This window comes from Hordeum vulgare, chromosome 1H, assembly GCF_904849725.1.
Source record: "Hordeum vulgare subsp. vulgare chromosome 1H, MorexV3_pseudomolecules_assembly, whole genome shotgun sequence".
Lineage (NCBI taxonomy): Eukaryota > Viridiplantae > Streptophyta > Magnoliopsida > Poales > Poaceae > Hordeum > Hordeum vulgare.
Window position 1 is genome coordinate 32480411 of NC_058518.1, and position 26732 is coordinate 32507142.

General features: G+C 42.5%; 3 protein-coding genes across 3 annotated transcripts; all 3 read left to right on the forward strand.

The window, feature by feature from the left end:
• The first annotated feature begins 2309 nt into the window (after positions 1-2309).
• On the forward strand, positions 2310-2964 carry LOC123396138. Its single transcript, XM_045091195.1, has one exon. It carries the CDS (start codon positions 2584-2586, stop codon positions 2962-2964), a length of 381 nt encoding a protein of 126 aa, XP_044947130.1. The 5' UTR covers positions 2310-2583.
• Positions 2965-15170: 12206 nt separating this feature from the next.
• On the forward strand, positions 15171-15723 carry LOC123396149. The gene is made up of 3 exons (XM_045091199.1): positions 15171-15465; positions 15541-15613; positions 15718-15723. Exons 1-3 carry the CDS (start codon positions 15230-15232, stop codon positions 15721-15723), a joined length of 315 nt encoding a protein of 104 aa, XP_044947134.1. The 5' UTR covers positions 15171-15229.
• Positions 15724-19172: 3449 nt separating this feature from the next.
• On the forward strand, positions 19173-20159 carry LOC123405929. Its single transcript, XM_045099442.1, has 3 exons — positions 19173-19539; positions 19665-19776; positions 19858-20159. Exons 1-3 carry the CDS (start codon positions 19247-19249, stop codon positions 19876-19878), a joined length of 426 nt encoding a protein of 141 aa, XP_044955377.1. The 5' UTR covers positions 19173-19246; the 3' UTR covers positions 19879-20159.
• Positions 20160-26732: the final 6573 nt, after the last annotated feature.

Consider the following 26732-nt stretch of genomic DNA (forward strand, 5'->3'; position numbering starts at 1 on the left):
CGGCTGGTCCTGACTTACTATTGACATCCAACTATGGTGACTCATTCGAGATGAGCTTGCCAATCAATGCTAGCCTACATGGATATTGTTGTGCGGTGGATCAACTCATCATCTTGGGTTGATCTTATCTGGGTGCATTGTGATCTCGTAAAGAACACGATTATGATCAACGAGGCAGTGAAGGGGATAGGTTGCAAACGAGTTGAACTATCCTGTAAGCGTACGTGGAGGGAGGGGCTGCTTGAGCGAGGTTGAATAGAATAAGGACGTGTGATATTGTTTTTCACCCGTTACAAAGCACGGACATTTTTCCTAGTTAAACCAGATGAGGAATCATCTACAGAGACGCCGTAACCAAACCCACAAGGCCCAAAGAAGACTAAATCACTAATTCCACCATATAGAGTTTATGTGGGACACAACAAGAAATGCTGTACACGCGTTTTTTTTTCAAAAACATGGCGGAGGTTCATGAATGAAAGCAAAAAATAAATAACAAATAATAACGAGTTGGAAAACAATTTCACATGCTGCGAAAATCAAGCAGATATTGATGACCGTACCCACCCTTTTACCGTGAAACAAAGAATCCCTTTCACTTTCAACTTTGTACTGGCGATCAAACGGAAGCCACATGCACTCAACACACACTTTGGCTGACAAGTCAGAATCCGGCCACCAGCAACCGTCTGCTAGTACACTCAACTTTGGCTGGCAAGGCAGACGCTCCATGCATCAGTTTGATCGATCACACCAAAAGTTGACGTACCATAGCACCAGTGGCTCATGCATGATCACCCCGGGGGCGACTTGTATGACATCTCACATTTAGGCGAGATCGTGAGATCAACACCAAAATATCATATTTAGGCATTTTGAAAAAATCCGAAATTATTTGACAATATTCTTGTGTGATATGTCTACCAGTCAAAAAAAAAATCAGCTCAAAACTCGATGTATATTTTCAGATTCAAAAAGGACAATTTCGAATGTGAATAGTAGCAGCTTTGTGTGAATAGTACTTTGGCACTATTCACATTTGATTTTGTTTTTTTATTTCTATTAATGTGAGTTGGATTAGGAGCTACTCCCTCCGTCCCAAAATAAGTATCTTAAGCTTAGTGCAACTTTGTAATAGCTCTAGTATAAAGTTGAGACAGTTATTTTGGAACAGAGGGAGTACTTTTTAAGGTTGTACATCAAACATTCATGAATGTCTAAAAAAATTTGAGAATGTTTGAACATCTACTTTTTTTTCAAAAAAAAGGATCTCATAGATCTCACCTAATGTGAGATCTCACACAAGACTTTCCCCTAATACCCCCCCCCCCCCCCCCCAACACACACACACACACAAGATGTGTGGGGTTTTCTAGTGCATGCAGCTGATCTTTTAGTAGCTCGTTATGGCGTCTAAGCCAATAGGGTTTGATCTCGGAAAGATTATTTAGCGAAGTCATTGTTTACCACTAGTAGTAATTCTAGTTTATTCTCCAGTAATTATAGTCTCCTTTTGCAATTATCTTTGTTTCTTGCCTACTCCTGCAAGTTCCTCTAAAACCCATTTGGTTATTTGTAGAATCTAGTGAAGCAATTGTAAAATGATGTACAGAGCGGAATGAAACATCAAGGGAAAAAATACACCGAACGTCATCCAAATAAAAAAAATCATGAAACTGTAGAAGATTTCAGATATGTTAAGACCCAACTGACCCTCTAAAGACCTTATTTTCCTGCTCACCAGATTCGCCCACGATAATGGCTATTTAGCTAAGTAGATTCAAAATCTAGTCCAAAATTATTATTTTTCTAAAATCCTAGAAAAATACTAGTAAATACTACTACATGTTTTCAGTAGTAATCTGTGAAAACCCTAGCTTATTTGATCAAAAGAAATACAAGATGATGTTGTTTTCTTCAAATACTTGTCATCATCGTGCAACTAAATCTGCCATAACATACGTACGATTTGTCATAGGCAAAACACGAACATGCATGACCTGTCGGGGTCCTTTTATAAAAAAGCAAATGATAAATAGATGGCCCTAATTTATGATAGGAATGGTATGATTTTTAACAACAATAGATTCAACAATTTCTTACAGGTCATATACAGAGCAACCTCTTTGATCCGTACGTGGTCGTTACTCACGACTGCGGAGTCCAGGGAGCTTTTGGTTATTGGGTGCAACCGGTGGGAGACGGCAGCGCGGATTATCTTCAATCGATATGGATGGCAGCAAACTAACAGGCTAGGTGTATAGGCATTTAGTCTGAGGTCGATATTGTCAACGATGGCATGTATTTTTTCTGTTTTTTTTAGCTTTCGTGATCATGCTGAACCTTGCACTTTGTTTCAACCTTTATGATTAAATAAAATGGCTGCATGCATTGTCATGATGCAGATGCCGGGGGCTTTCCTCCTTTAAAAAAAAATCTCTTACCAACACTTATTAGTAAATTGTACTAGCAGCGCAACACTAAGCGTGCACCACGTCCATATATAGACATCCAAGCCAGGCCACACTTCGGTTGAAGAAACCTGAACATCTCTCGGCAAGACCAGTCTGCCAAAGAAGCGAGATGGCCTGGCTGTCTTTCCTTCCCATCTCCGTCCTGCTGCTAGCTAGCCTCGCCGCCGCCGTGGATCCAGAGGAAGGAGGCATCAGGTTCAGCGTGCGGTACCCAACCAAGGAGCAGTCGCGGTGGCTGGACCGCTGGGCGGAGAAGCACCAGGCTCAAGGGTCCGGCGAAGGCTTCAAGATCCGGCCGGCCACCGACGAGGAGTCGGCGTTTCTGAACCGCATGTCAGGCCGCCGTGCCGGTATGGAGAAAACCGGCAGCCGAGCCGGCTACGACGGCCGCATCGAGTTTAACAACGACCATCCGTATGCATCCTCCTCAAATACATGTCCACGTACTAGTGATTTTTTCCCCTCTACCTGCATTGCTTGCTTGCTGTAGTTGCTACCACTCATCATGCATATTAAATTTCGGTCCTGGGGTGCAGTGTTGCGAGGATCGTTGTGGATCCCTATGCCTTCCACTCTCGAGCTCACACGTCCAAGGCGAACGATGATCTTTAGGAGCATTGGTACCTAATAATCGGCGAGGCCATGGACGACCTTGTGTCCTTGTTGATGAGCTGAATATATAATGGAGGATGGCAGCAAGAGTGGCTGTCGTGTATCATTAACCTGTTTTAGTAGCTTGTTATGGCGTCGCGGCCGGTAGGGTTCGTCGGTGTCATCTAGTAGTTGCAGTAATTCTGGTTTATTCTGCGGTGTGGTGGTCTCCATTTGCAATTGTGCTTGTTTGTTGCCTAGTATAAAGGACATCTCTCTCCTGCAAGTTCCTGTTAAATCTGTTTGGTTATTATTTAAGAAATAATATTTGGTTATTTCGAAAGATCTCCTATTACTTCTAGAATGTTGATCTTAGTAAAGCAACTGCGAAATCATGTGAAGAGCGATAATGACATGTTTTGTGAGACAAATTTGAATCTTAGAATCTCAAGTTTTATGGGAGGGAGGTAGTACACAACAAAGACAACTGTACATGCAGGAAAAGAAAAAAAAGTAAACATGATAGAGGTTCATGAATAAACGAAATATTAGTGAACAACCCCTTTACATGCAGCAAAAATCCAGAAAATATTAGTGAACAACCCTTTTACCCGGAAACAAAGAATATGTTTCAACTTTGTGCTGACAAGCAAATAGAAGCCACATATGCATCCAACACACACTTGGGGTGGTGGTACTTCTCATGAGAAGGTTGAGGCAGACGCTCCATGCATGAGTTGTTGATCGATCACACCAAATTTGAAGTAGCACCATTGAATCGTACACAATGTTCCTATAAGATAATTTTCTGGTTGGAAACATCGAACATCATTGTTGTGAAATTTTGGTTAAGCAGATATATAGGAAATCACTTACGTCAAAAGTGATAATGAAACCGACGAAACAAATATGAAATGCATACACAATAAAGGAAATTAATAATGTGTATAGGAAATAACAAAATGAGACAATAAAGGTGGCAGAGGGCTAGATTAGAACATTTGAAAAGAATAATGAAAAAAACATCTTCGTAGGTACAAATTAAGCCTCATGCTACAAATATCTACGAACAAACTTTTACCATAATTCTTCCTCCAAAGGAGAGCTGAGCACAAGACGTCTGTTTGGACTTCCAACTACTGACGAGCAAGCAAACAGAAACCACATGCGTTGATTCTGTCAAACTGTCAACTCGGCACCCGGTCCTGGGAGACGAACAGCAGCTGGTACTACGGCCGAGTAGATCGGGCCACACACTGCACTGACGCTGCTGTCGCTGCTACTACTTTTTGGGCACATGCATGCATGCGCTGCTGGTATGTGTTTGACTGTTGGGTGGCGCGCACTGCGGGGCTAGCCATACAAAGTCACACACAGGAACAAGAGCTTAGCCCATAGGCATTGGGGGTGCCGCACCAACCCTTACTGGCCTGGTGGGACAGTCCAAAAGAGCCCTATGCGCATTGAAAGAAGAATCAAAGAGAAAAGAAAAAAAAAGAAGGAGGTGGGAAAGGAAAGAAGGACTCCACCTTCCAAACCAAGTAGAATTCGGTTTGGGAGGGGGAGACCTTCCCCCTTAGGTTCGGCCGACCCCTTGGGAGTCCTTGGACCCCAAGGCAAGGCTTCCCCCTCCTCCTCCTATATATAGTGGGGTTTTAGGGCTGATTTGAGACAACTTTGCCACGGCAGCCCGACCACATATCTCCACGGTTTTACCTCTAGATCGCGTTTCTGCGGAGCTCGGGCCGAGCCCTGCTGAGACGAGATCATCACCAACCTCCGGAGCGCCGTCACGCTGCCGGAGAACTCATCTACCTCTCCGTCTCTCTTGCTGGATCAAGAAGGCCGAGATCATCGTCGAGTTGTACGTGTGCTGAACGCGGAGGTGCCGTCCGTTCGGCACTAGATCGTGGGACTGATCGCGGGACGGTTCGCGGGGCGGATCGAGGGACGTGAGGACGTTCCACTACATCAACCGCGTTCACTAACGCTTCTGCTGTGCGGTCTACAAGGGTACGTAGATCGAACATCCCCTCTCGTAGATGGACATCACCATGATAGGTCTTCATGCGCGTAGGAAATTTTTTGTTTCCCATGCGACGTTCCCCAACAGTGGCATCATGAGCTAGGTTCATGCGTAGATGTCTTCTCGAGTAGAACACAAAAGTTTTTGTGGGCGGTGATGTGCGTTTTGCTGCCCTCCTTAGTCTTTTCTTGATTCCGCGGTATTGTTGGATCGAAGTGGCTCGAACCGACATTACTCGTACACTTACGAGAGACTGGTTTCATCGCTACGAGTAACTCCGTTGCTCAAAGATGACTGGCGGGTGTCAGTTTCTCCAACTTTAGTTGAATCAGAATTGACCGAGGAGGTCCTTGGATGAGGTTAAATAGCAATTCATAGTAGTAGGTTGGCCCAATCACGTCGATCATGGACCTCACCTCGACAGAGGATGCCCACACAACGGACCCTAACGAGGAAGAGTAGTAGGTTGGACACAAAAGATGGCGTGTCTTGTGTCCCATGTGAGCACCACCATGTCTCATGTCATACTCTTCTTCTCGTCGACGACCATTAGCTTCACCTCCTAGAGCTCATGGCCGTTGACCTCCCCATACGTGGGGAAGAACATGACTTGCAAGACAGATGCTTTCATGGCTGGCGAAAATGTCATGTCCGGTTTTGTTTAATGAAATATGTCAAAGATGCCATGAATTTGGTTTCGTTTAATTGAATGAAAATCGTCCGGTTTACTTGAATGTGCTCTGTATTAAATTTTTGCTGTATTCAAGTGAAACAATGAGCAAATTGTGTATTCAATTTGAGCAGGCAAAAACACCAATAAGATAAGTGAGGGTAAAATCGCAATTCACGGTAGAATAGTAAGAACATCTCCAATAGACGTGCTATATAAGCGCCGCGCTGAAAAATTAGTGCTTTCTGCGTGCGGGCTACCGCTCTTGATGCTCCAGCGGAGGCGCAAAAACCGCGCGTGCGGCATAACTAGTTGAGCGCACGGGCCGAAACGCCATCGCGCATCGTTTATTTGCTGCACCCGCTCCCGCGCACTGGAGACTCGAGCGCCCGCTCGCAACTCTACCTACCTCATCCAGCCGCTGTAGCTGTTGCCGCCCGCGCCACCCCTTTTCTTCCGGCGACCGTTCCGGCACTTCCCCGGCCTATTCTCGCGCCGCCGCTGCTTCCTCCGTCTCCCTCTAGTCACCGCCGCCCCTCGCGCGCGGCAGTCCTCCGACGAACAGCGTCCGACCGCCCACTACCGCTCGGCGCCCGCAAGGTGTTCGACGAAACTCCACACTTTTTACATGAATTTGGTGCATGTTGTTTGTAGTTTGTATAGCCTAGTTTGAATTGAATATTGTAGATGAGTCCGTCATATGATTCTTCCGAAGAAGAATTCGATATGGAAGAGGTGGAGGATCTTGCAATGATCCTAGTTATGCACATCAATAAAAAACCGATGCACGGTGGTTTGGTTATGGGTCGGCACAAAATTTGGGATAGGATCGATGCCCACAACAGATTGATCAAGCACTATTTTGCGGATAATTTGGTGTACCCAGAAAATTTGGAGGGATAGGTTGAATTATTTGTTGTATTGAAAGAAAAACTATTTGTTTGAGTTGTAATAACAAAATTAAACTTTTTTTGTTGATTTATTTTGTTTGTGTTTGATCTTTTTGCTTGTGTTTGAAGCGTGTATGTTGTTTGTGTGAGAGTGTGCGCTGTATTTTAGCGCGTCTGTTGAAGCTACGCGCGCTAAAGTTTACAGCGTCCACCGAAGCCAACACTCTACGCCGCGCTAAAACAGGCTAAAGTTTACAATTTTTTACATTAATGCATTATCTATGTCTGCAGTCTGCTTAAACATCATTATACATGACACTCCCAAACCTTCCATGATCGTAAACGATGGGCAGACCTCTCTAGCATTTTATGTTAAACATATCGAACGTCATCGTTATGAAAGCGTTGTTAAGCGGATGTGAAATCACGTCAAAAGCAATAATGAAAGGACGAGCAAATATCTACGAACTGCAGTAAAGAAAGTCTGTTTCAAGTGTGCCGTGTACGTGCTACTGATGAGCAAACAGAAAGCACATGCATTGACTCAACACACACTTTGTTAGACAGAGAATCTGCCTGCAGCGGCAAACTATCAGCTCCGCGCCGGTTTTTGGACAGTTGAGGCGGACGGCCCCATGACCGTAAGCTGCTGATGACACCCACGTTGAACCAGCGCTAACAAGTACAAGTACTAGTACTAGCACCTTGTACTGCATGATCACCCTACAGCAAAAGTAGCGCTGCCACTACGGCCGGGTAGATCAGGTTGACAGTTGAGTGGTGCACAATGCGTGAGTGGCCACACAAATTTACAGGCGGAAACAAGAACTCACCTCTGCACCGAGCTAGCTCTTGTACATCTATATCTATCTATACTTCTATACTTATACTAATTTGTGGCTCTCTAGAAAATCTCACGTTAATTAGATTTTATGAGCCGTTACTCTGATGGGACCGAATTATTACGGTGTAGATCGATTCTTGATTTGTTAGATAAAAAATGATTTAAATAACTTCTACCACAATCCATGTACAACTCCCGTCTCTGTTTTTTTTTTTTTTGAGAATCACCCCATCTCCTTTCTAGGTACGGACTCCCACATCTTCCTTTTTTATTTGGCTGGCTTACGCTCTCATGTTTCTCAACTACATTCTCACCCACCTCTCTCTCCCTCTCTCTCAAGACCATAAAATCATCAAGGGAAAAAGTCAAGGCCCATAACGCACCTCTCTCTCTCAAAATCATAAAAATCTTCAGTAAAAAATCAATGCACATAATCTTTTTTGGGTTGAAAAATAGAAGTAAAACACTCCCAGAGAAAACACTCAAGGCCCATAATATTTGGTCGGTCAGAAAATAGAAGTAAAAAAATTTCAATCCCAATCTATCTATAGCTCCACGCCTCTTTTCACGTCTGGATCAGTACAGCTCTACGGCCTCCATGGTTTCTATCTAACTACCCTCCATGATCTATTCCTTCTCATCAACTCTCTCTTCTCCCATGAAAAAATACGCCAACATGTATCTTTTCTTCCATGGGAAAAACTCCATTATCTATCTCAAGCTTAAGGAGATAGGTTAAGGCAGCAGACTTATGTAGCTAGCTAGATTATTTCCTTGCCAATCGGTATTGGGAGGAGATGAAAAGCTGCAGAGGATAGCTTCTGACAGGTTTGCTTGATTATTTTCTAGCCTATTTGTGTTGACAGCAGTTGAAAATATACGGTAGAAAGATGCATGTAAAGAAGTAGCAGGTTGTTGGATCGATTCCCCTATGAGACGGAGGTATATTATGCTAATCCCTTCTCTCTGTTTGGGAAAACACACGCACACAATGTCACAAATTCTTTGGCATAGACTTGAGACGCTCTTGGTTGAATCAAGGTAGCATGTATGTGCATGTCCATGACTACATGAACAGCTAGAAATAACATGGCCAATTTGATGACTGTGAGAGTGCTCTCGGCGCAAAGTAATCGTCGATGAGAGATGATGAGGCATGCAACACTGTCAGTATTCTTTGCTCAAGCTCTTTACAAGCTTCAACATTTTGCTACCTATTTACATGGAAGCAGCTAGATTTTCAGCCTAGCAAGTATATTCGAATCAGCGTCATAATAATGGATAGCCTCAATCATATGAGCGTACGTATGTCCAACCAGAGGTTTGCTTTATTGCACCACTCTTTTGATATTTTGAGAAAAAAACATTGTCATGTATCATGTTAAATATTATGAACTATTTCCTTTTGTATTCTATGGATGTAAAACACACAACTTGCTGGGACTTTTTCACAGGTATGTTAATCAACTAATTATCACTTGATTAATTATGAGATGTTTCTAAACTTAATTATCAGTTCATACATTTTGGGACATGAAGTGCACTTCCTTATGTTTTCATGGTAGTAGGCAACACGTAATTCCTTAACCGCTTGGTTCCCTCCTTCCTTTTGATCTTACATTACATGAATCATGTTAGTCTCATGCCTTTCTTAATTTCATGGGGAATAACGTAGTTGATATTATTTTAAGGTGGGTTTGCCATTTTAGCATGTTTGGGACTGTACACAAACACATTGCTATTGTAGGCTCTTCTTCTACGTAGGAAGCTTCATGTACAACTCCAATGTTGTGACAATACCATTCTCAACCTAATTGCACTCATGTGTGCCTTAGTAAGCTCTCTTTGATCGAAAATAATCATTCAAAAATTACACTGGCTATATTTCCTTCCTTTTCTACATGTGGGTGAGGAGTGTCTCAGCTGGTATGTGTCACTAGATATTTTCCTTTCGGTAGCACATAGTTTTACTATTGCCGGTATCATGTTGTATAGCTACTGATTTTGATATTTCGAAATATCTCTCTTTTCTCTTGGCTCGACAGAACATTTCCCACAACAAAAGTAGTATTCTTTTGGCAACTTCGACATCACTATTATGATCTTGATTTTGAATGCCAAATTAATGTATAGTTACAAACAATTGAATCTACCATATTGTTTGACTTTCATTATGTAATGATTTAGTATGATTCAAGATGAAACCCATCGATTTATTATGTCTAGAGTTCGTCAATTAAGTAAATAGTTTTTTGCGTACCTTAGGCTCTCCAAAGGCCAGCACTGCGTGTTTATATCAAGTTTTCTAAGCTCCACATTTTTTATCACGACCTATATCTTTTGCTTTTCTGCATACAGTTTAATGGACAAATTTTCACAGTCTTTAGTCAATATGGATTTCTAGAACCGACTATTTATCTACACATCCGTATTACACGTTGGACGAAAGGCTAATTAGTTACTACGGGATGAGAAAAATAATAGTATTTAAGTAAAATATTTAAGGACGATTTTTCATATATCATCATACTAAAAATAACATTTACTTTCATGTTTGATATTCGTAACGTAAATGTTCACAAAGCATTATAAGTTCGGATTAAGAAATGGTTTCTCAAGAAACTTTTACGTTATTACATATTATAACTTGACCTTTTTCAGAACTTCTATATATATTATTATTAGTGTAATTTAGAGAAGTTTACCTGCAAGTTTGTGTGTGCCATACAATATCATTCAATATATGTCAGCATACACAAAATAATTTGGCGAATGCAAATAAAATTCCTCGACTATCTAGAATTTTTATTGTTCATTTTTTTTTTGAATAGCTACAAGTATAAAAGGTCATACCCAAATAAGTAGGATGTTTGGCGTCTCTACGTCCAGGAAAATAAGTAGGATGTTTGGCGTCTCTACGTCCTTCCCGAATGATATCAATAAACAATGATTAGGGAAATTGTTCACGCATTTTATAGCTTCATATTAGAGAACATTTAGCAATATAGCAAGATTCTAAGTCATCAGCATTTTAGTTTTGCGAGGTTACATGATGATTTCTTTTAACTTATATACACACATTCTTATAAAAATAATTGTGACTCTACAGGCATATTCTTAAACTATCTTTCAAGTATAGTGATCAATATAAAAAAATCTATATTTTATTAAAATACAGATTGATAAAAAATAGATCATCATCCGGTGCGAATACACGGGTTGACGACTAGTTAGAAATCTAATCCATTTTCGTTTTCTTATTTTCCAGGGTAAAATCATAATAGTTGGGATCCACTGTAGGGGTAAAACCATACTGGCAACAGTACATACACCACCAAGGCACCAACACAGCTCTGCTCTTACCTATCCACCATATATGCTATGCATGCTTGTCTGGCCACATTTCGTTCACGCAGTTGAAGTAGCTAGCAAGCGGTAGGTTCTGCGAACTCCTCGCCCCCGAAGTCTGCCATGGCTCGGCTCTACCACCTGACCCTCCTCTCCGTCTTCTTCTTCCTGCTCCTCACCGGCCTCATTACGGCCGCCGATCCGTCCGGAGGGAAGAAGGTCACCATGACCGTCCAGTTCCCGCCTGCCGACTCGCCGCCGGAGGAGAAGATCACGATCTCAATGCATTACGTCCGTGAGGACGAGGAGGGCGACAGCCACGTCCATCTCGACTGCGACGATCACGAGCCGTATGCCTCTCTCTCCCCCCTTGAATCCGACGAGCCGCCGTGTGATTTGCTTGATTTGATATCTAGCTAATCTTGCGGTTGATCTCCAGCCAGCTCGGTTCCGCCGCCAAATACCTTGTCAGGAGCCTGGAGAAGATACGAGATGAGGAGGCGCCTCCATCCAAGGTAACGTTCATCTTGCCCATCCGATCCCTATCTATCCATTTTGAGCATGGCTTCATTTCTCAGAACGCAATGCAAATTGCTGACATTTGCTGCCTCCTTGTTTTTGAGCTGTAGGCGTACCACATGCCCAGTCAGTGGATGGACGTCCTCTTTGAATTGGTCGCAGGGAAAATTAGGCGCGATTTACTTTATTATCGTAGTATTGTCTCTGCAAGGAGCTCCTTCGCTCGTGCGAATAATCACTCGTCGCACTACTGAAAACAGGGTGAAAAAAATCCCTGCATTCATTCTGTGGAGTGCTCATTCAGGCACCGTATGCAGTGACTCATTATTTAGGCTGTAGTAAACAGTAAACTAATAAGGTGGTGGTGTGCAGGGTGCTGGAGTACATCTGCCTTCAGTTATCTCTTGTTCAATTTGGATCTTGTAGCTTAACCACTACTTCCGTCGTCTCCGAGAAAGAAAATATCTTCCTGTTCGTCTATTTATGTATTGCTGCTCAATTTCCGTCAAATGTTGTGTTGTACAAACATATTAATAGAGCACTATATGACGAGAGAAGATATGTTGTGTTGAAGAAATCCTCCGCGTTTAGTCCGTGGAGTGTCCATTCGGGAGCGTATCCGCTGGGTCATTATTTAGTATTTACGCTGTAGTATAGTAATGTGATAGTATGCACCGCGCAAGGTGCTGGAGTACATCTGCCTTGAGTTATCCCTGTATAGCTTGGATCTTGTAGCTTAATATATCTTCCGCTGTTCGAGAAAGAAATTATCTTCTTGTTCTTCTATTTATGTATTTCCGATCATTTCCCGTCTAGTGAGGGATCTTTATTATGTTGTGCAAACTGATTAAGTAGAGAGGGAAACAAGCAAGGAACTTGTGTATGCTTAGTCGATAGCTAATAACACCACGACGAAAGTGTCGGCCAATTAGTTACATATATTTTTTTTCTTATGCCAGACTAGGGAATATATTCATTAAAAAACGTAGGAAAGAGATGTTCAGTTAATTTGAAATCGAGTAGAACCCGTTACAACTCACCTGCAAGAAGTATAGCATCACAACTGATCTAGCTACCCATCACTCGCACTCATTGCCGAAAAGTGGAACACCGTTGAGGTTGATTGCGAAGTGTGATTGTGATCACTCTTCCTGAACACTCCAACTCCAGAAAAACTTCTGTGTTTGTGCACGGCATCGCTGGTCTTGGCATCAAGCCGAGAACGAGGTTTTCATCCGGATCCGCTCAAACAACCTCCATCCAGCTTTTGTGCACGGATGACCGCCTCCTATGTCGGAGATTAGACCAAAAGGATCCAGCCGCCGCCAGAACCATGCAGCCAACACCGGGAGATGGGTCTCCCCGGACCGGATCTAGCACGAACCGAAGCAGATCGGGTCAAAGATGATGTTACCCCTAGAACTCCGACAAGCCGGCAAAGAGCCACCGGCACCACCGCGTCTAGATCGACGGCCACGTCGGGCCGACGCCACCACCCGCGTTATCCGGTAGTCACCAGATCCTATATCGAAACCGATCGGACCAACGGACGTGCCACCACCCAACCACATGGGGTCGCCACCCCGGCCACTGCCGTCCCCTGTGCATCCGGCCGATTCCCACCGGCACCACCACAGGCGTCGCCGTGCGCCGAAATGGGGCCCGCGTTGCCGTGGATCTGGGTGCCCGCACCACCCATGGATCCGGGGGGGGGGGGGGAGGGGAGGCCCTCCGGCACCACGTCGCACGCACGGGCTTAGCTCGGCGTCGACCACCTGCGGCGGCAGAGGGGAGGACGAGCACGGGGGGGGGGGGGGGGGGGGGGGGGGAGGGGAGGCCCTCCGGCACCACGTCGCACGCACGGGCTTAGCTCGGCGTCGACCACCTGCGGCGGCAGAGGGGAGGACGAGCACGGGGCGAGATGCCGGCGGCGGTCGTTGGCTCTTGCCGTGTCGCCCGCGAGGGGGGCAACGCGAGAGGCGAGAGAATCCGATATGCGCCACGCCCAATCGGTATTTGTCCTCGCATACAAAAGCAATATACACAATCCAAATTGAATCTGGAACAGTCAAGGGATGTGTTTACCCCGCAAAAAAAAAAAGGATGTGTTGCGAGGCTGCATGGTGCCGATGAAGGTCGCATTCCATCGCCTGTCACATATAAACCGCCTTCAATACTTTGATAGCAGTATATAGTAACCAATTTCGTAGAACCTAAGTTCGCTGGGAAAGTGTACATTCTCTAGGGACCAATGTGAGGGGAAAGTGCTGCGTTGGTCAACGTTTTGAGGTGGTTCGTTTGTCGTTGGCCACCGTTTGGTTGAGGGCTGTTGTTGCCCTGGGACTTACTACCTCATTTTTTATTTACTCTCCATAATAGTAGTAGTTGTTTGGATGAAGCATTGATGAATTTAATGGTAATGTTTTCGTACTGGGGATGTTGATAAATTTTCTTATAAAATTGGTTAACGATTGCAAATATTTTCTTACGACAATGTTAATATGCATAGTAAATAGAAATAAAAGTGATATTGTGTTAATTATTTAATAATTCTTGTAATAGTAGGTTACAATTTACAAATGTGTACTTCTCTTATGTTGCAAAAAGAGGTCGAGCTTGGAAGTACGCCAAGAAACATTTGAGCAATGCGTACATCGATGGGTTCACCGGATTTTTTTGGAAACATCCGATCAAGATAGATTGAGGAAGAAAGTGAAATTTAAGTGTTAAATTCGCGTTTGAATCTCAGTGATCCTGAACTTCGAGCAGCATCTCGCACCTACATATACTTAAACACTGTAATTCAAATCCAACATAATTATTTCAGTTATTCTTGCATCAAGATGACCACACGCGCACATACTCTGTTGTTGCTGCTTCTTTTTGGGCACACTCACACGCTCATTTGTTTGTAGGGATGGCACCCGCAGGGTATGGGTACGGGTGAAGCCTCCCCATACCCTTACCCGCCCCGTCTAATATTACCCATCACCCTTACCCATACCCGTCAACGGGTACAATTTTTTCTCATACCCGTTACCCGACAGGGTAGACGGGTACCCGCGGGTAAAATTACCCATATTTGCAAAACATAAATTTAAACAACTTATAGTTATAAACTGCATTGTATCATATAGTTTACAAAGATAGATTATAACTACAACACATACTTATAAAACAACATCATATAGTCATAAACAACAACACATAGGCATACACTTTCAATTCATAAATTATTGACATAGTGTAGATTGTAGAGATAATTTTGAGTTTACATAGATTTTATATGGGTACATGGGTATATGGGTATGGGTTATATGATCCCATACCCATACCCGCTCTATCCGATGGGTTTTAGACTTTCCTATTTATATACCCATGGGTAAATTTTTATCTCATACCCTTACCCTAATAGGGTTTTTACCCGCAGGGTACGTGGGTAATGGGTACCCATTGCCATCCCTATTTGTTTGACGGTTGAGTGGCGCACAATGCGTGGCTGGCCATACAAAGTCACACGTAGTAACAAGAGCTCAGCTCTGCACTCCTATCATCTGACCTCGCCTATCATCTGACCCTGCTTGTGGCACTGCTTTTTTTGGAGGACTCCATGGTCCCTGCCGGATGTACTGCCGCTGCTTATGTGTTTGTAACAGATGCACGGCGCGCACCACGTGAGAGGGCTTCTGCGTTCATGCCCCTAGCTTGAATATGAAGTCCATCAATGGTGATTTAGCCCCTAAAACCAGCCCTGCTCTGAATTACCTGTCCATATATGCTTGTGTCGCTTTGCTTGGCCGGCCAAGTAGCAACGAGCTCGCCCACTCCTCGGTGGCTCGGTTCCTAGTCAGCCAAGAGAGAAGAGAGATGGCTCGCCCCTACCACCTGACCCTCCTCCCCCTCTTCTCCTTCCTGCTCCTCACCGGCCATGTGGCTGCCGGTCTGTCCGGAGGGAAGAAAGTCGGCAAGATAGTGACCCTCACCATCCAGTACCCGGCGGGCGGCTCGCCGCCGGGGGAGAAGACCACGATCTCAGCGCACTACGTTGACGAGAACGGGGGCGCCGACCGCCGCTTCGACCTCGACTGTGACGACGACGAGCCGTACGTCTCTCTCTCTCCGACGTATGATTTCGTTTGGTTTAAAAAATTCTAGCTAAGATTTCGCTTGAACTCCAGCCTCGGTTTCGCCATGAAGTACCTTATCACGACCCTGGAGGGGATACGAGATGCGAGGGAGTCTCGGTCCGAGGTAACCAACGTTTAGTTTGCCCCCGCTCTGGTCCGTGTTCTAGCTGATTTCAGAACACAATGTGAGTTGCTCATGACCTTGACCTCTGCCTCGTTGTTTCTCAGCTCTAGACTCTAGTGGTCGATGGACCTTCACGTACGTATGGTGCTCAGCGTGGTGGATGGTTGCATGTCCAGTGCCCAGTGGAGATTGGAGAAGGAGCTCCTCTTTTCGTCTCATGGAGGATAATACATTAGGCGCCTTTTATTTTGTGTTGTAGTATATGCAACCAGTGCCCATTCGTCCAGGTAGTACTGTAGTAGTATGGTAGTGTGCAAGGTGCTGGAGTACGCTGATCTTCAAGTATCTCTGGTATATCATAGATTGTGTGTGTCGCTTAACATAAGAGGCGATCGTGTGAATCTCTTCAGAGTCCGTTCAAGAAAAAAAAATTCATATTCTTGTGTCTTCTATTTTATGCATTTTGTACATAATTTCTGTCAAGCGGAGGAAACTACTTTTGCTTCAGGAAAACGTTAACTAAATATAGCATAACTTCAAAGTATAAAAAATAATGAAGCATACGAGCGAGAATGTCATTAGCCAGTACCGAGAGTCTATGGTGAAATTATGGTGAAATAGGGTATGTGGGATAGAGGTGCTTCTCGGCAAAATCTGCATGCAGGCAGGCATGCACGAAAATGTGAAATCATGTAAAACACAGTAATGGAAAACCCACAAGGAAAGAAAATGAATCTTCATGTTTTTTGGGATGGTGATAGCACACAGCAAGGACAATTATACATGCAGCGAAAGAAAAACGGGAAACATGCTGGAGGTTGTTGAATAAAAGAAATAGCGAGTGAATAAATAGCTAAAAAATATGGGTATGTAAGGAATTTTACGGGCTGGGAAAATCAAGCAGATATACCATTTTCGCATGAAAGGAAGAATCTGTTTTAACTTTCTACTGACCAGCAAATACAAGGTGCATGCATTCAACACACAGTTGGGGTGGTGCTACTTCTCTTGAGAAGTTGAGGCAGACACTCGTCGATCACACCAACCTTGAAGCAACACCATTGACTCGTGCATTATCGCCCACCAAAAGCACATGAATCGTAAACGGTGTGCAGACCACTAGTATGTTCCTGTAAAATCTCATTTTGTTTAAAAATATTGAACATCATTGTCGTGTAATTTTTGTTAAGCAGATATTAATTCATCGTACATCAAAAGCAAGAGCGAAACCCACTAGAGAAATATGAAATGCATATACACTATAAAGGAAATAATGTGTATAGGAAAAGAATAAAAAGGCGACAATATACGTAGCTAGCTATGAGAGACAGCTGTTTAGATCAAATGAAAAATCATTTTGGTATATATGTAAAAATTAAGCTGCATACTACAAATATATACTTTCAACCTCTTAAATCAATTCCCCTAAAAGATACTTCCTCTGTAAACTAATATGAGAGTGTTTAGATAACTAAAATAGTGATCTAACCGCTTTTATATTAGTTTGCGGAGGGAGTAGCTTTCTATTCTTAAACAAGAGTACAAGACGTCTGTTTGGACTTCCAACTGCTCCATTGATAAGCAAACAGAAACCACATGCATTGATTCAACACACACTCTGCCAGTCAAACTGTCAGCTCGGCGCAGGTCTTGGGACAGTTGGGGCGAACGTTGAGATAGCACTAGCAAGTACTGGCAGCTTGTACATACGAAAGTACCTTTCTAATCTGGAGCTCAAATGTTTCTGCGGTGAAAAGTAAAACCGAAAACCAATTTAGAAAATTCACAATTTTTTAGTGGCAAACTTTAAGAAATGTTTGAATTGCATGCAAATTTTCATCACAAAATCGCATTGGTGAAAGTCGTGTAAACAAAATTAGAGCTCCAAAATGATTTGAAAATAACATTCAGAGTATCAATATATATTTTTATCACGGCTTGCACCGATGTGATTTCGTGATGATTTTTGCGTGCTATCCAAACATTCCTTAAAGTTTGACAAACAAAATCATATTTTTAAAGAAATGATTTTCTATTTTATTTTGAATTTGTGGTTCATCCAGGACCTCGACTGTGACGACGATGAGCCCTATTTTTCTAGCTAAGATTGCAATCGATCTGCAGCCCCTGTCTCGGCATAAAATATATTAGGCGCCTTTTATTTTGTTCTAGTATCAAGGGAGAGTATGGGGTAGTAGTGTGATGGAGTATATGTCGAGATCTTCAAGTATCTCTGTGGTATATCGAGGATTTTGTGTATGGCTTAACATCAGAGGCGATTCCGTATATATATATTATGTTTTTTTGCCCAATTTCTGTAAGTGGAAGAAATTCATTTTGCTTCGGAAAAACATCAACCAAATATAGCATAACTTCACAAGTATCAAGAAAAAGAGGTAATATGACTGGCAGTCACAAAACATGCATGTGATGTCCAGTTTAGTGCTAAAACTTATAATATATTTCCTCCGTTTCAAAATAAGTGTCTTAAGCTTAGTATAATTTTATACTAGAGCTAGTATAAAGTTAAGACAATTATTTTGGGACGGAAGGAATACGTGATTGTGGTCACTTAACTTGCGTGTACGTGCACGTACAGTCAAAAATCTAGTATCGCTCCGTATGAGCCGCTGCTATGGCATACATGGCCAACTTTGAGAGTCACATTCCCCTAGCCCATTTAGTAATTAAGCAAAAAGGCCCATGTTCCCAAAACCCTCACTCGGGTCATATCTCAATCCCTAACACATCGGTGCAAGATGGCGACGGCGGCCACTCGTAGCGACTTGTGCCGGCGGCATGATCTATTAAAGATGGGTGGCGCGGGCGTAGAGAAGCGGGAACCAGAGGAGGAATGGAAGGCCACGGCGGTGTATCATTGGGGATCGAAGAATAACTGTGAGATAATAGATCTGTCTGGTCCTTATACGATTTGTTACCCTTTTTTCCTCAGAAATAATTGGTTGTTCATTGGGGATCGAAGAATAGCTAGGAGGAATGGAGGAGCTGCCGGAATGCTCGAGGCAGGATTTTTGACTTTTGAGTGCATGTGCAAGTACATGCAAGTTAAGTGACCACAACGACGTATTTTATAAGTTTTAGCACTAAACTAAACATTAGATGCAAGTTTTGTAGCCGCCAATAATATTACCTTCAAGAAAAACAAAGGACACGAGCAAGAATGTCATGAGCCAGTATTGAGAGTCGGGGGTGAAACAGGATAGGTAGGAGAGATAGGGAAATGCAATTTGACTCTTGAGAGCATATGCTCCTGCGCACTAAAAATGTTCAATAAATTTAAAAAAAAAATACTCGTGGTCATTGTCACATCAAAAAGCTATCTACAATTTTTTAGGGGGTAAGCTTAAGCATTTTATCTTGCACAAAATAAACAAGTTGAACCCCAAATGTGTGAGCGAGGCAGCAGACGGGAGCTAGAAAATCAGCCGGTTGGGAAATTATTGACACAGTTCTTGGAGAAAATTACAAATCTTACCAACGCGACTTGTTCAAGTGCATGCACTAGCAGTGCACACCGTCGTCCATATATATACACACCACGGCGGCTCAGGCCAGGCCACACCTAAGTTGAAGAAGCAGCACAGCGCAAGATCAGTCTGCCAAAGAAGAACGATGGCCCGCGCCTGGCTGTCCTTCGTCCCCATATCCCTCCTGCTGCTAGCCAGCCTCGCCGCCCCCGCCGCCGCTGCAGCGGATCCGGAGGAAGGGGACGTCAGGATCAGCGTGCAGTACGCGACCGAGGAGGAGTCGCGGTGGATGGACCGCTGGGCGGAGAAGTACAAGGCCCAAGGGTCCGGGGAAGGCTTCAAGATCCAGCCGGCCACCGACGAGGAGTCGGCGCGTATTAACACCATGTTCACCGGCGGCGGCTACGACGCCCACATCGAGTTTGACGACGACCACCCGTACGTACCCTCCTCACGACTCACATCCGTCCTTCTCCACATGCTGGTTTTCGCTCTGCTTCCTTTGCTTGCGACCACTCACCTAGTCACCACCCTGCATGTTGGATCTTGCTTCTTGGGTGCAGCTTTGGCAGAATGGTCGTGGACGCCTTCCACTCTCGACCTCGCCCGTCCAAGCCGAACGAAAACGATGGCCTGCAGAAGAAGAACCCGGAGGAATCTGCCTCTCGCGCCGAGGTAGATTAATCCGACCGTCACTGCATTAGTGATTCAACTTATTTTGTGTTAATTCTTGTGATTGTCTTAATGTCTTCTCAGAATGACGTCAAGGATCTTTAGGAGCACTGGTGCCTGATCGGCGAGGCCATCCACGACGATCGGCCTTCTCGATGAACGGAATAAATAATGGAGGACGGCAGCGAGGAGTTCGTGTCGTGTATCACTATAGCCTGTTTTAGTATCTCGACTCAAGAGAGATTGGTCAAGTTCTAGCAGTAATTCTGGCTTATGCTGCAGTGTGTGGTCTCCATTTGCAATTGTCTCTGTTTCTTGCCCACATAATATAAGTGGTATGCAGACCTGATCCTGCAAGTTCATATATAATCAATTTGGTTATTTTGAATGATCTCTTGTTCCTACTAGAATCTAGGTCTCGTTAGAGCAAATGTGAAATCATGTACTCCAAAGTCGACTTTGTTTTCAAGTCAGACAACTAATGAATAGGAACAAGATCATTGAAACAGACGTCAGTAGTTGGAGTGATGGAAAACCAAAATGCATCTTCAAGTTTTTGGGACGGTGGTAGTACACAACAAAGACGACTGTACACGTAGCAAAAGAGAGTAGGGAAACATGGTGCAGGTTCATGAATAAAAGAAATAATCAGTGAGTAAATTCCTCAAAAGAAAAGTGAGTAAAGAATTTTACGGGCTGTGAATATCCAGCAAATACAAGCTACATGCATTCAACACACCCTTTGGGTGGTGGTATATATACTTCTCTTGAGACAGTTGAGGCACGCCCAAAGAGTTGATTGATCACACCAAAGTTGAACCAGCACCATTGGCTCGTGCATGATCGCCCACCAAAAGGACATGAATCTTAAACAATGTGCAGATCAGTAGCATGCATGATCCTATAAAATCTCTTTTTCTTTAGAAATATCGAACATCACTGTTGTGAAATTTTTGTTAAGCAGATATTAAATCACGTCAGTCAAAAACGACAATGAGACCCACGGAAGAAATATGAAATGCATACACAATAAAGAAAACGATGTCTATAGGGAAAAAAAGGAGACAATAGTGGTAGCTAGGAGAGGGCTGGTTTAGATCAGATGAGAAAAATGATGAGAAATCATTTTTGGTAGGTACAAAGCCTCATGCTACAAATATCTACGAACAGCCTTTTACGGCGATTCCCTCCAAATAGAGCTTTCTACTTTGAAACAAGAGTACAAGATGTTTGTTTCAATTTCCAACTACTCCATTGGCGAGCAAGCAAACAGAAACCACATGCATTGATTCAAGTTCGAATATGGCTTTCTCTAACTGGTTACGAGCGCAACAGGAATCGACGCCGTCACTTCACCTTGTGGATCAGCGCGAGGTTGTCCCACATATGGACCCAACCTGATTCTTGTTATTTCAGTTTCTCGAGCGCATACGGGACGAATACAGTCCCATCGTATCTGGTGTACTACCTACGCCCCGCCATACCTCGTACCCGGCCTACCTCGCCCGTCCATAACCTCGTGACCATGCTGCCCCATCCACCAAGCCGGAGGGGATTCAAAATTCAAATCCCTTCACGTAGGCGCAGCTGCATCGAGCGCAGGAACCAAGCCTTCCCCGTCCCCGTGCCTGGATCTCCAGATTTCCCCATGATTCACCAATGAATCTCGGCGCAGAGTCATTCACCGATCTCCTGTTAAGGTTTCTCCTATCACAAAATCCTCTTGCTATTTCTTACGTTTTCTTCGGTGCTGAATCATCAAATTTGGGTTTTTGCCATCTTCATGTGCTGCTTCTGTTCCCATCATGTTCCAACAGAAGACGTCCCAGATCTGGGTGAGCTAGAGGAAGAGGAGGGAGACGAGTTTGAGCATCTTGATAGCCAGATAGATTCTCCTTTCTCAAGTCAAGATGAAGAGAAGAATGTGCCCAAGGATTCAGTATCTCATTCATATAAGGCTAGCCCAGATTTCTTCAACGTCCCAGATGAAGATGACATCGAAGAACACACAACTCAATCGCAGTGCACTCCAGCTCCATGGCCTCAAAGGTACTGCCACGCATCTTAGTGCCTCCACATTCAGTGGCATCCGTTTTCAGTGAAGTAGTTTCTTTGGAAAACGAGTTGTCAATATGGGGTATCCTCAGATTATCACGGTCAGGGACACTTTCAGTTTGATGTTCTGCAATTTATGAATCATAACATCTAGGCAGTATAGATTAACATTTGTAAGGACAGTAAGAATTTTTTGAATATATGCACTGATGAGGAAATGAGTAACTGCTAGTTGCTAGCTTGGCATAGAAGCAGCGATTAGTCGTTGAATCGGCCTATTAAATGGATTAATGGCTTGGCCATTAATTGTTGTAATTTTAAACACAATAGAAGAAGATTTTGTACGGAGAACAATATATGCAAGTCAATTATGAACACATGTATACAACAACAATCATCCATGTGGGCATAAAAAGTATCAACAAACATGTATATAACAAAAACACTTTTTGTTCTGATGTCCGCCAAGGGACGCAACTCCGAGAGATGGCAGCCACGCGATGGTCACACACACTGGAACGGTGATGGCAGCTGCATAGGGTGTGTGAACGAGTCAATTACCGAAGGTGGAAGGTCCTAAAGGTGGAGGGGAAGTAGTGGCGCGTAGAGGAGATGAGAAAGCGGCAACACACAAGGGAGGAGGGGAAGCGGCAACGCGCCATGAGGACCAACCCAGCCGCCATCTAATTCGAGAGGGGATGAGAGGAGTGGTAGGGGTGGGTGAAAGGCTAACCCAAGGAAAACCCTATTTGACGCTCTTTGCGTCAAATTGTCGCGCAAACGCAAGGGGGCGCAACAAACTGGGCCGGCCCATCTCCCTCTGCAAGCAGTTTCTTTTTTTGCTTCATTTGTTTTGTCCTTTTTTCTGTTTCGTTTTTTCCTTTTATCTATGTTTATTTTTTTAACCTAAGTTCATGTTTCGAAAATATTCTAAATTTCAAATGTTTGCCGTTATTAAAAAACATTCTTAGCTTCAAAAAATGTTTGGGATTTTAGAAAAATGTTCGACATTTTCAAAAAATGTTTGCCATTTTTAGAAATTTTTTTCTTTCAAAAAATGGTACTGTTTCCTTTTTAATTTTTTCCTTCACTTTTGTTCCTTTTTCCTTTTCCTATTTTTCTGTTCGACATTTTATATTTTTGGTTTGAATTTCAAAAAATGTTCTCGTATTCACAGTTTATATTTAAATATCCGTGCTTCAAAAAATGTTCCTGCTTCCAAAATGTGTTCATCTTTTGAAAAATGTTCGCGTTTCTAAAATTGTTCTCGTGTTCAAAAAAAAGCATGATTTTTGACAAAATGTTCCATTTAAAAAATGTTCTTGTTTTCACATTATTATAAAAAATGTTCCTGTTTTACGAAAAATGTTTCTTTTTTCAGAAAATTTGTTCCCAAGTAGAAAACTTGTTCTTTTGTTCGTCAGTTCTAAAATTATTAATGATTTTAAAATGTTTGGGAAATTAAAAAATATTTGCCGTTTCAAAAAATGTACGTAAGTTCAAAAAATGTTCCTGTTTAGAAATGTGTACATAAGTTCAAAAAATGTTCCCGTTTCAAAAATGGTTCAGAAATTTTCAAATGTGTTCTTTCTTAGAAAAAAATGACCTATGTTTGTAAAATGCTCCTGTTTTCAAATCTATTTATAGATTAAGAAATTGTTTATGTTTTCCAAAACTTTTGTGTAACTGATTTTCTTTCTCGCTTCCAAGTCAGTTAATGTTTTTTTTAAATTGTTCTTGGTTTAAAATTTTGTTCTCAAAATTTAAAAAATGTTCCTTCGTTCAAAAAGTTATTCACTATTTCACATTTGTTTGGGGTTTTCCAAAATTGTTCTCCTTTTCAAAATTTTGTTCTCAAGATTAAAGAAATGTTCGAGTGTCCAAAATATTGTTTGCGCTTCCAAATTGTTTATGTTTTTTAAAATCGTTCTCGCTTTCAAAATTTGTTCTCAAAATGGAAAATATATTCGTGCTTTAAAAATTTGTTTGTGTTCGCGGTTTTCCAAAATTCTTCACCTTTTCAAAATTTTGTTCTCAAGATTCCAAAAATGTTTGTGCTTTAAAAAATTGTCCACCCTTCCAAATTTGTTCACTTTAAAAATATTGTACTCAGTTTCAGAAATTTTTCTCAAAATTCCAAAAATGTCCGTGCTTTAAAAAAATTCCGCGCTTTCAAATTTGTTCGGGGTTTTTCCAAATTGTTCTCCTTTTCCAAATTTTGTTCTCAAGAATCAAAAAATGTTCGTTCATTAAAAACAATTCATGCTTCCAAATTTGTTCACTTTTTTTAAAGTTGTTCTCGGCTTCTTTGTTCTAAAAATTCAAAACAATCATGCTTTAATATTTATTCAGGGTTTTTCAAAATTATTCTACTTTTCAAAACTTTGTTCTTAAGATTTTAAAAATGTTCGTGCTTTAAAAATTGATCACGCTTCCAAATTTGCTCATGATTTTCAAAAATTTATTCAAGTTCGAAAAATGTTTTTTCTTCAAATAAAAAAATAAAATGAAAAAGGAAAGAAAAAACGAACCTAAAAAGAAAATAAACAAAGAAGGAAAAAAGTAACAGAAAAAAAAAATGGGTCGCCCAGTCAGGCGTCGCTGTGCAGCGCAGGGCTGCCTGTTGCAGTGAGCGGTAGGTAGGAGCTCCCCTAACCCAAGCTCTTTAAGAAGAGGAGTGGCTGGGAGGTCTTATGGGCCAAATAATTGGGATTTATTTGCTCACGAGTTAGGGGCCAATAATGATTAATTGACCTAACGACCGATTAATCGGTCTAACACACATTTAATCGGTCAGACAAATCATTTAATAGGCCTGACAATTTAACATGATGAATAGGTGTTATTCATTTCGGCCACCTACTGAATAGCGATTAACTATCCAATTAACTAATTGATCGGATGAATTCTTTAACAGTGAATATATGTGATGGACGGCCTCGCCGATCGTGTGTTGATTTTTTGCAGTCGAATTTATGTATACTCTAAGCAGAATGTTGATTTCTGCAAAATATATGTAATGGACACAGTTTGTTTAGCTGCCAAAAGTATTATCTTTTTATGTCTGAATCACGTAACTGGGCTGGCCTTTAGCAGTGAATTATGTGCGTTTATATTAAAATAATATGTGTAGGCATCTACATGTACAGCAGGACGTATTTAAGTAACTTGTAGTTGTTGATGGTACACGGTTACTTACTGACGATACACGGACAATTTAAGTGAGTTGTAATTACTCATGGTAATCTGTCATTTATTTGAGTGAAATGTATTTATGCACACAGAATTTGAAGGAAATAATTCTGAAGTCCTTATTGTGTTTTTATACATTAAAAGCAAATAATTCCGAACCCGAGTCAATAGGATATGGAAATTTGATTTTCATGTGATTTGCTGTTTAACATATCCATGATATGTAGGGTCCTATACCTGGCAAGATACCTGATCATCGTGTCACATTGTCGGGAAGGGTAAGTGCTTTGGAAAAGGCAATGAAGAAATGCATAGATAAGAAGTCAGAGGTTGTTGTGAAGCGAGAGATCAACCAGGAATTTGATTGTTTGGCCGAAGCTTACGACTTGTACAACCTATACTTTTGGGAGATTGGCTTTGGCATCAAGTATGGCCAATGTAAAAGAAATGTTGAAAAATGCAAGACGGTTCAGGACATAGTTTATGGATGCGCGGTGAGTTATATCATCCACTTCTGACACATGTGCGATTGCATCAACACCAAGTGTACTATGTTTTTTGTTTCGCATCTAAAAGTCTTCAAATATGACTGACTAGCTTTGTTCACCACCTGTCCAACAAGGGAAACCATGCAGGAAGAATTCCCACTCAGTATGCTACCATTGTCCTGCGTTTATAAGGTTACATCGCACTTTCGAACCATGGTTCCTTCATCCATGATGTGAAGTATGAGCATAATCACAACATGTCGCAAACTTGTGGAGATAAGTTGCATTGGGCATCTCACAGACACATTGATGCCCATGCCAAATATATTGTCATGCACCTTAGGAGCCACAACATATCGTTAAGCAAGACTTTCTGTATGATTGCAGGCATTTTTGGAGAGCAAAACTTGCCCTTTAACAAGAGGTCTGTGCGTTACCTTTGCAAGAGGAAGATTCAACAATAGGGTGATGACGACATCAAGAAGACAATTCATCTCTTCTCTGAATTGAAAGAGAAGGATCCAAACTTTATAGATAGTGTGCTTGTTGATGACGAGAGCAATATCAGGGCATTGATCTGGACACACGGTAAGAGCTGCAACCACTACAAATTTTTGGAGATGCAATAACCTTTGACACAACATATTCTACTAATCAGTATGATATGTCGTTCCGATTGTTCGTTGGTGTCAACAATCACTTCCAAAGCATCATCCTTGGAGGGATATTGCTTCGCAACGAAACAACCGACATCTTTGAGTGGGTATTCGGTGATTTTGTCTCCTTGATGGGAGGACATGCTCCAAAAACAATACTCACGGGTTATTTAAAAGCACTTTTGATGTGAGCACCAATTGACCAATTACTAGTTTTCTCCACATACACCTAACTGAGAATGTCATTTTTTCTTTTTCACAAGCCAAGCCCATCACTACCGGAATAACCCTAGTTGTCGACGGCTTTCTTTATGCCGACGACCCCAGTCGGTATCGATGGGGATATGTCGACGGCCCGTGAAAAGCCGTAGACGTGGAAAGGTCGTCGGCGTACCTCCATCTATGCCGACGGGGGCCGTCGGCATAGAAAGGCCGACAGCGTACCTTCATTTATGCCGACAGGGGCTGTCGGCATACAACAGCTGTCGACACATTGATGGCCCGTCGACCCGGACTCAAACGATAGGTTGGCACCGGTCAAGCTATGTCGACGGACCTAATGGGTGCC

Coding starts and splice junctions, on each gene's coding strand:
- LOC123396138 (XM_045091195.1), top strand. CDS start 2,584: ATGGCCTGGCTGTCTTTCCTTCCCATCTCCGTCCTGCTGCTAGCTAGC.
- LOC123396149 (XM_045091199.1), top strand. CDS start 15,230: ATGGCTCGCCCCTACCACCTGACCCTCCTCCCCCTCTTCTCCTTCCTG. Junction 15,466..15,540: donor GACTGTGACGACGACGAGCC/GTACGTCTCTCT, acceptor CTTGAACTCCAG/CCTCGGTTTCGCCATGAAGT.
- LOC123405929 (XM_045099442.1), top strand. CDS start 19,247: ATGGCCCGCGCCTGGCTGTCCTTCGTCCCCATATCCCTCCTGCTGCTA. Junction 19,540..19,664: donor GAGTTTGACGACGACCACCC/GTACGTACCCTC, acceptor TCTTGGGTGCAG/CTTTGGCAGAATGGTCGTGG. Junction 19,777..19,857: donor AATCTGCCTCTCGCGCCGAG/GTAGATTAATCC, acceptor ATGTCTTCTCAG/AATGACGTCAAGGATCTTTA.